Source organism: Lygodium microphyllum, chromosome 16 (genome assembly GCF_053477565.2).
Source record: "Lygodium microphyllum isolate KBCC chromosome 16, Lygodium_microphyllum_v1.1.10, whole genome shotgun sequence".
Classification (NCBI taxonomy): domain Eukaryota; kingdom Viridiplantae; phylum Streptophyta; class Polypodiopsida; order Schizaeales; family Lygodiaceae; genus Lygodium; species Lygodium microphyllum.
In genome coordinates, this window is record NC_141150.1 from 68,766,415 (window position 1) to 68,775,340 (window position 8,926).

General features: G+C 40.0%; 1 protein-coding gene across 6 annotated transcripts; it reads left to right on the forward strand.

Moving 5' to 3' along the window:
* The first annotated feature begins 3,896 nt into the window (after positions 1–3,896).
* On the forward strand, positions 3,897–8,423 carry LOC148022947 (uncharacterized). Of its 6 annotated transcripts, XM_087695874.1 has the most exons (6): positions 3,928–5,138; positions 6,826–7,214; positions 7,303–7,347; positions 7,577–7,688; positions 7,773–7,907; positions 8,176–8,423. In XM_087695874.1, exons 2-6 carry the CDS (start codon positions 7,086–7,088, stop codon positions 8,262–8,264), a joined length of 510 nt encoding a protein of 169 aa, XP_087552000.1. In that variant the 5' UTR covers positions 3,928–5,138; positions 6,826–7,085; the 3' UTR covers positions 8,265–8,423. The 6 variants fall into 6 exon arrangements, 4 of the variants coding, with proteins under 4 accessions (XP_087551997.1, XP_087552000.1, XP_087551999.1 ...); XM_087695871.1 differs by having other exon boundaries at positions 3,927–5,138; positions 7,773–8,423; XM_087695873.1 differs by having other exon boundaries at positions 7,577–7,616; positions 7,773–8,423.
* Positions 8,424–8,926: the final 503 nt, after the last annotated feature.

Genomic DNA, 8,926 nt, shown 5'->3' on the forward strand with positions numbered 1-8,926 from the left:
CTAAAGGCTAGATCAACAAAGGTCACCTTTTTTCCATCCAATCATATAGACCCCATCTGACATACAAGTCAGATAGAACCAACCAATATCCATGCTCACACATGGCTTCTCCTCATCATAATAGGGGCCTTACAACTTAGAGCACCATGGATAATTGGTGGCACCTTAAGAGGGTGGGGCAGTGAGCATACAAAGCATTGGAATATCTAAGGATCTCACTTGTCATCCATGGTAGAATAGGAAGGAGAAACTAAGGAGAGGAAACACGATTTTGTGGAAAAAGAAGTAAGCAAGAGAGGGCAAACAAGGGGGAAGAAAAAATGGTGAAATGGAAAGAGAATGCAACTGTTGGACTGATTTGGGCTCAAATTAAGTCTAGCTAGTCAAAGGCTCACAAGGTTAATTGGGGATCTTCCTCCTAGCCCTTGGCATCATTGTCATGCTCTTGAGTAGATAGGCAACATTGATAGAGGAAAATCAAGTGGTGGGAGAAGAGTACTTGATGAGAGTAGTGGAGCTTGGGCTAAGGAGCACAAAGTAGATTATGTGGATGTGGGAGGAAGAGTGAGATTAAGGGGGTGGTTGTTGAGGAGGCCAATGTGAGGGAATGTGGCTAGATGAATGAGCTATTATCTAGATTAGGTTCAAAGAGAAGGGAGCATATGGGGGCTATGTGATCCTCCTTTGAAAGTCACTCAGTGAAGGCTCAAGGGGATAAGCTATAGACATCTATGTCTTCAATGGATGTGAACTCAATACTCATGAATGTTATGTCTTCATTATACAACAAGGGAGGCCATTCTTAGGAGTGTTGCATAGACCTCAAAGGCTAACCAAGTGAAGCAACAATATTTGTAGCCTCTTAGAGTGGAGAAGATGGCAAGGTAGCTGTACAAATGAGGGGGAGGATGCTGTAGAGGTCTCTCTCTCTCTTTTACTTCCCTTTTTAAAATTAAAACCCTATCCCCTCTCTATCATATATAATCTCTCCCTTTCTCTTCCCTCTCCCCTTTTTAATTAAATTCCCCCTCCTCCCTCCTCTCTCATGTGTAGGGCCAAGGATCTCTCTCTCTCTCTCTATTAGATTGAACTTTTTAATTTTAACTTTCCTTTTAATGAAATATTTTTAATAATTTTTAAAATTTAAAGTTTTTTTGACATAGTTTTTAACACTTTGAGAGAGAGAGAGAGAGAAGAAGAAGAAGAAGAAGAAGGATAAGAAAAATAAGAAGAAGAAAGAGAAAAAGACAGAGAGGGGGGAATAGGAAAGAGAATAGTCTTTTTTAAATTAAAATTTTTCATTTAGTTTTTGACTTAGAGAAAAAAAAACTTGAAAGAGTAAGAGAGAAGAAAAGAAAAGTAAGGAGAGAGAGAGAGGAAGAGAGAGAAAGATACCAAGAGAGCAAAAAAGAAAGAAGAGGAGAGAGAGAGAGAGGGAACGTAGAGAAAAAAATCATAGAGAGAGAAAATATAAAATTTAAGAGAGAGAGGAAAAGAAAAAAGAAAAAGAGAGGAGAGAGGGGGAGAGAGACAGAGGGAAGAAAAGTGGGGAGAGAAGAAAAGGAGAGAGTGAGAGAGAAGAAAAAGAGAGAGAATTTGAACACAAAGAGAGAGAATTATAAAGAGAGGAAAGATAAAATTTAAAAGAAAGAGAGAAGAAAAAAAATTAGAGAGAGAATGAGAAAATAAAGGAAAAAAGAGGAGGAGGAGAAGAAGAAGAAGAAGAAAGAGGAAGAGAGATGGGGGGAAAGAGGAAGAGAGATGGTGGCAAAGAGGAAAGAGAAAGGTCTTTTTAAAATTTAAACATTTTTTAAGAGAGGAGGGAGAGAGAGAGAGAGAGAGAGAGAGAGAGAGAGCGAACATGGAGAGAGAATGATAGAGAGAGGAAAGATAAAATTTAAAAAGAGAGAAGAAAAAATAGATGAGAGAAGAAAAAGTGAGGAGAGAGAGAGAGAGAAAAGAAAAGGAGAGAAAGAGAGAGAAGAAGAAGAAAAAGAAGAGAGAGAGAGAGGAAAGATAATATTTAAAAGAGAGTGAGAAAAGAAAAATTTTAAAAAGAGAATTAAGATAGAGAAGAAGAAAAAAAAAGGAAAAAAGAGGAGAGGGAGAGAGAATGAAAAAAGAGGAGAGAGGAGGGAGAAAGAGAAAGAAAGAAAGAGAGAGAAGAAAAGTGAGGAGAAAAAAGGAGAGAGAGAAAGAGAGAGAACCAAGTGAGGAGAAAAAATAAACTAAAATAGAAGGCAGAGAGACATAAAGAGAAAATTAGACATAGGGAATTGGGGGAAAAGAGAGAGAGAAAGGGAGAGACAAAAATTAGAAACGGAGAGGAAAAAGAGAAGAGAGAATGAGGAGAAATGGATTCTTGAGCCATCACATGGCAACTTTGCTTTTGCCACTCTGGGACAGTGAAGCCTCGGGAAGCATCCTAGCATTTCGCACAGACGGAACGCTAGTATGATACTATAGGATGTCTCATTTCTTCTTCCTCCTACCCATTAACCCCTCCTTGAAAATAGGGTAAGTGCCTCGAAAGAAAGAGCAGGAGACACAATATGTGCAAAGGTGTGTACATGTATATGTGTATGTGTGCGAAAGTGAATTAATACAGGGTACCCAAAGTACTAAGATGCAATATGTAGTGTAATGTTTAGTGTGGTAAGTGATGTTGATGATGTGTCCTAGTGCAAGATTGATGTGCACATGTGCACAGTGCATGTAATTGGGTGCACTATGCATTATTGTGCACAAGTGGGGACAATGCCAGATGCCACCTTCCTTTCTCCTTCTTTCCCTTGGCTTGCCTTTAAAAGGTGGGCATCAAGATGAAAAACAAAAGAGGAAGGAGAAATAACCACTCAAATGTTTGTCTGCATGTGAGGCAAAAACCTATGTGTATCCTAGGTAACTCATACCTTGCTCTAGCCAATATCGTTTAGCATGAACTGTGAGAAGACTCCCTTAGGGAGGGGGCCTTCTTCTCAAGATCATTTAGGAGGAATTGTGAGAAGACTCCCTTAAGGAGGGGGAGCAAAGGGCTTCTTTTCCACATAATTCTTAAGTAAAGCGGAGCTCACTAGCACTTGAAAACAATCAAATGCTTTAAACTTATAAAGCAAATCAACTTCAGTTGTAGGGTGCACCCACCATGTCCTATTGAAGTAAATGGAATAGGCATGCACAACCTCCACGCTGCATTATTATCATTGTTTCTCTAAGCAAACATTTTTCATGTACTAATCCTATACAATATGCACATGCACCCTCTAATTATAGCTTACTTTCAAACTATTTCTAGTACTACCTCCCCTCGTACCCAATACTTCTTAACACGTGTAAATCTGTATGTAGGCCCTAGGGGCAAGGGCTCTCAACCATGTTTCAATCACCTAGAAAGATAGCAAAGGGTGGTTTGCAGCCCTCAAATTTGAAGGTTGCAACGCCCCTCAAAGTGGTTTTGACCCTTCTCTAGAAGCATAACAACTTATGTGACATTTAAAAAAAACGCTTTTCATGAGAATGACCTTCAACAATTGAAGTGTTAATTAAACCTTTTATTAATTTTCAAAAGAAAGTTGAAAAATAAAATCAGCCTTCAAATAGAAATGTAAAAAACAATTACACTTTTCAAAAGAAGGGTGCATTTCGAAGACACCCTTCAAATAAAATTTTAAAATCTAATAATAAGTTTAAATTTTAATTTTAATTTTGAAAATTGAAAAATTGGATTTGGAATTTAGAAATCTTCTACTATCAGGTACATCTGTCACCCACCTTCCAAAATAATAAATTTAGCTATTGAACCCACCTTCCAAAAATCCTTAAATTCCCGTGGGCAGGTGCCAGGGACCCGGGTCCCGAAATTTGAATCCTAAGGAGTCGGGACCTAAACTTTAAAACCTAAAGGGCCAAGACCCAAGGGGCCAGGGCGAAGGGCCACTGCCAATTGGCCAAGACTCAAGTATTAGTGAGTCTCAAAGCGGGCAGCGAGTTCTCTGAGCTCTGCCTCTCCTTCTCACTTGAAGGCTTGAAGGCTTGAGCCTTGAAGACCTGGGGCTTGGGCCTGTATCATCGGCCGAGGCCCTGGCCCCTGAAGACGGTGCAGAGTCCAGACTGCAGTTCTCTAAAGACTGAGGCTTGAGCTCTCGAGTCTCCCTCTAGGTTCTTGCACTGCGCAGCTCGCTTGAAGCCCTGGCGGCCTGGCCCCTGAAGACGGATGTGCCTTGGGCGGCGGGCCCCTCTGTCTCTCTCCCCTCCCTCGGGCCCTAGAGGGCTGAGGCTATGGCTGTGCCCTGGAGGCTAGGCTCCCTCTGTCTCTCTCCCCTCGCTCGTGCCCTGGAAGCCCTGGCCCCTGAAGATGGCTGTGCCCTGGGCAGTTCGCTTCAAGTCTCCCTCTCGCACTACGTAGCTCGCTTGAAGCCCTGGCGGCCTGGCCCCTGAAGACGGCTGTGCCCTGGGCGGCATGCCCCTCTATCGCTCTCCCCTCGCTCGGGCCCTAGAGGGCCAAGGCTACGGCTGAAGATGGCTGTGCCGTGGAGGCTAGGCTCCCTCTGTCTCTCTCCCCTCACTCGTGCCCTGGAAGCCCTGGCCCCTGAAGACGGCTGTGCCCTGGGCCCCCGAGTCCCTCTGTCTCTCTCCCCTCGCTCGGGCCCTGGAGGCTACGGCTGGCCCCTCTTTCTTCCTTACTTAGCTGGAGGCTCCGGCGTCCACATGCTCGCTCCCTAGACAAGAGGCTGGCTGTGGCTTGCCTCTCTCTCTCTCTCTCTCTCCCTACTCGCTTCGACCTGGACATTGGAGGTTATGGTTGCGGCCTGGGCACCTCTGCATCTCTCTCGCCTACTACAACCCTGGATGCTACAACCTCGCTTGTGAAGATTGTGAGTTGCTCAGCTCTAGATGCTAGATTCCATCCTCGCTCGTTGAAGTCTACAACCTGGGCTTTGAAGACTGTGGCTTGGGTTCCCCCCCTCTCTCACTCGCTTGGCCCTGGAGGCTGCGGCCTAGGCCCTGGAGGCTGTGGCTTGGGCTCCTGAGTCCCCAAGTCTCTCTCTCACAACTCGACTCGCTACCTGACCCTGGAGACTCAGCTCTACCTCTCCAGTCATCAAACTTCAAAGTCCAGTATTGTCAATTTTGATGAGGTAAATCGGGTTAGGATTTTGAAACTTTTTTTTGCAAATTTGTTTGTGTGTTTGTCCTTATTGGGAGTGTCATGTATCAAGCATTGGTGAATCTCTTGGTTATAATGAGTCCAGTAATGGTGAGCCTCTATTTGTCTTGTAATATCATAAGCATAGAAATGAAACCTGCAAATTTGGATGAGTAAGAACAATGGATTATAATGCAGAAATAGAGGAAAATGGCAAAGTAAAGGTGGTCCACTTTGTGTCATCAATCTGCAGTCATTGTGCTATGTTTATCTTGCTATGCTGAAAATAAAGATGGTGAAATTTGAATTAATTTATTGTGTTTCAAGAGACAAGACATTGAATTTTTGTTAGGATTGAGAGATTAGAGCTTATTTTATCTCAATTTATTCCATATTCAAGCATGTCTATAATAAGCTTATTTTAGTTTCGGGCTTTATGACTTGCGATTTCTGATTCTACTCAAGTCATTGATCTTCTGAGTTGTGTTTAGATACATGTATTATGGAATTAACTTGCTTCAGTTAAATACATTATTTGAATGCAATTATAGGGTGGCTATGCTTTTTTTTAAAATAATTTGAATGCATGTTTAGATGCATATGTTAATTAGTTTCATGTCACTTTTTAGGTTTTGGTGTGATTATTGGGTGTTTGTGCTAATTTTTGTGTATATAAGTAAGCAAATAGGTAAGCTTACTCTATTTTATGTGATATTAATTGAGTATGATTTATTATTGATAGCTCTCTATTCTACAACTTCATCCACACTATTAAATTGATCAAAATGTAAAGAAGAGAGTGGATGTATGCATATCAAGTGTTGTATTTGTTTAGGTTATTTATTTACATGTTTTTGATTGCATGCATGTTAGTTTTAAAGTCTTGTTGATATGTTATTTTAGGATGGGAAGGCCTAAAAATGATAAGCGTCAAAGATTGCTTGAGTAGATTGGGATTACTTTTCCAAATGCAAAATGTGTAGAGAATGAAAGTACAAATGCTATTCTTAATGGGAAAAAGAGAGTCTATGTTCGTAGCTATGTATCCTTGTGGAAGCTTCTCTATCCTTGGTCGTATTCAATCTTGGATGAAGAGGGGAAGGAGAGAGTGAAGTGCTCAATTTGCACTTCATTGAACATGCCAAATCCTTTTGGAGGAAAAGGTAGCACTACCATTCAAAAGCAAGCATTGGCTATCCATAATGCCTCCGAGTCGCATAAGTTAGCAGTTCAACGCAAAAGCTTTATGGCTGGTGAAAATGTAAAGCATATTGAAAAGCATGTGGAACTTATGATAGACAATGAGAAGTGTAGAATTATTAGTGTTATACAAATCATGTATAGGGTTGCCGTAAAGGACATGTCTTTAGAAGCATTTGAAGATGAATGTAAATTTCTTATGTATATGAAAACTCCTAGCATGCCTCTTTCTTGCGAGTATTCAGCTTATATCAATCCATCCTCTGGAAAAGATTTTCTCTCAACCATGTATATGGTATCTTGGGAAAAACTTAAGGAGGAGATTGGGCACAGTCCGTTTTTTTCTATCATTGTAGATGAAAGCACGGATAGAAGGTTTGAGAAGCATCTCATCCTTTATATCACATACTTAAAGGATGGTGGTGTAGGCTCTCCTAAAACCTCCTTTGTGAAACTCATTGGTATTTGATGATGGAAAGGTTCAATCCATGTATGAAGGCATTATGAAAGTGCTACATCAATCAAATCTTCCACTTTCTAAGATGGTTGCTATGGGCTCGGATGGTGCTGCATCTATGGTTGGAAGAAGATCTGGATTATTTGCAAAGCTTTGCAAGGATGTACCACATTTGCTTGGGATACACTGTATTGCCCATAACGAATCACTTGTAGTTAAAGATACATGTGAATGCTTTGCAGAGATTAGCTACGTGGATAGCTTTGCTAACAAAGTTCGAGAATGGATAGGAAATTCATCTCTTCGAAGAGCCGAAGTGAGCAAGCTTATGCTTGCCTTTTTACCAAGAAATTACGAGATAATGAGAATTCATGGTGTGAGATGGTTGTCGTGTGGAAACGTCATGAAAAGGTATATACTTGTTTAGTTATTAGCTTTAGATTAGATTAATTCTAATTTTATTCTTTTTTTAAAAAACTTAGTTGTTTTGTCATTGTAGGTTGGTGAAAGTGCTGCCTATATTGTTGGAATATTGGAAGACAAAGTATCCAGCAATGTATAAAAAAGAAAAAAAATTTCAGTTGCTATTTATTATTCATTTCATGGCAGATATACTTAAAGAAACTAATGTATTGAGCCAAAAATTTTAGGAAAATGATTGTGACATTACAATGATTGGAAGAGAGATAGACATGCTTATCAATCTCTTGAAGGGTTGGTATTTGACTGATACATTTGCAAATGGATCTAAGTACTTAACTAGCTTCATTAAGGCAACAAACAATGGAGTGTTCTCAGTGAAGGACAAAGAAGGTGCTATACATCTACATCTGTTGCAGTTCACTTCATTAGTGGGCAAAGCACAAGATATCACTTTTGATGAATGTACATGGTTAGCAAATGCTTTTATTTAGAGGTTGATAATCAACTTTGATGAAAGGTTTCAAGACCATCACTTGTTCAATGCAGCGAAGCTATTTTCTCCTAAACACTATCCCAAAGATCCACAAATTCGAGGCCAATCAGTTCAACAATATCTCTCTCAGTTTTGCGAGAATTTTGGTAAAGGAGAGAGGTCTTTGATTCAGCCCGAGCAATGTGAAGGTGAGTTGCAAAGATTTGTTCTATATCTCTTTGAATCCTATCCCTCAAAGGGACTTCTTGAAGCTTGGAGACAATGTGGTGGGGAAATAGAATGGATGCAAATGTTTCTTGCTTTGTACAAGTTATGGCAGATTGTGGTAGTCCTACCTGCAAGTTCAGCTGCTTGTGAAAGAGGGTTTTCAAAATAGAATCGTGTTAAAAGTGATGAGAGATCATGTTTATCTCTCACCACTTTAGATATGCTCATGCATGTCTCTTTCTTCTCCAGAAAACTTGGAAGAAGTAGATTGGGATTTGATTTTTGAGGTATGGAAAAATATGAAGGTGAGACGCACTCAAGCTTTAGGGGCATCGTAAGAAGTAACAACAATGACTTTTGGATATTATACTATGTCATGGGCATTGTACAAGAACTTTTTGTAATCACTTTATATGATATGCAATGTACATGCCCTCTTATGAGTACTACAACAATAGGAATTTTTTGTAATGATCTTTAATATTTTTTTTGGGAGCTTGCCTAAATTTATATGATATCAAATATACATGTTCTCTCTTTTTCAAGTATTTAAGTCTATTTGTAAGTGCTTTAAAAAGTCTATTTAAGTGCATATATAATCTAATCCAACTTTACTTGTGTTATATGTGGATTCGACTATTCTACTCTTATACTACAATATATGAGAGTTGAAGCAAACTTTTAAAAAACATCCTTCAACTTAGAAATGCTCATAAAAAATGTACTTATCTAATGAAGGTTAACCCTTATTTTTAGCCATCATTTTTGAAGTGGAGACTCATTTTTGCCCTTCAAAAAGAAAAGGCATGGTATCCTTGAAATTTGAGGGCTGGTGGTTCGTGAACCTCCTTCAGCTTCTTCCATGACTCAATGCTCCTCCTTGCTATCGTTTGGAATGTGCATAGACTTTAAAGGTTGAAAGCGAATCCGGTTTCGAATTTAGGTGGTATTTTTCCCCGCATGTATCGTACCGCTTTTGATGGGGGGGGGGGGAAATTGT

Bases quoted from the DNA above. Each gene is read 5' to 3' on its own strand.
- LOC148022947 (XM_087695871.1), top strand. From the start codon at position 7,086: ATGGATAGGAAATTCATCTCTTCGAAGAGCCGAAGTGAGCAAGCTTAT. The intron at 7,215-7,302 runs GTATATACTTGT...TTGTCATTGTAG, and splicing joins TGTGGAAACGTCATGAAAAG to GTTGGTGAAAGTGCTGCCTA. The intron at 7,689-7,772 runs GTACATGGTTAG...TGTTCAATGCAG, and splicing joins AGATATCACTTTTGATGAAT to CGAAGCTATTTTCTCCTAAA.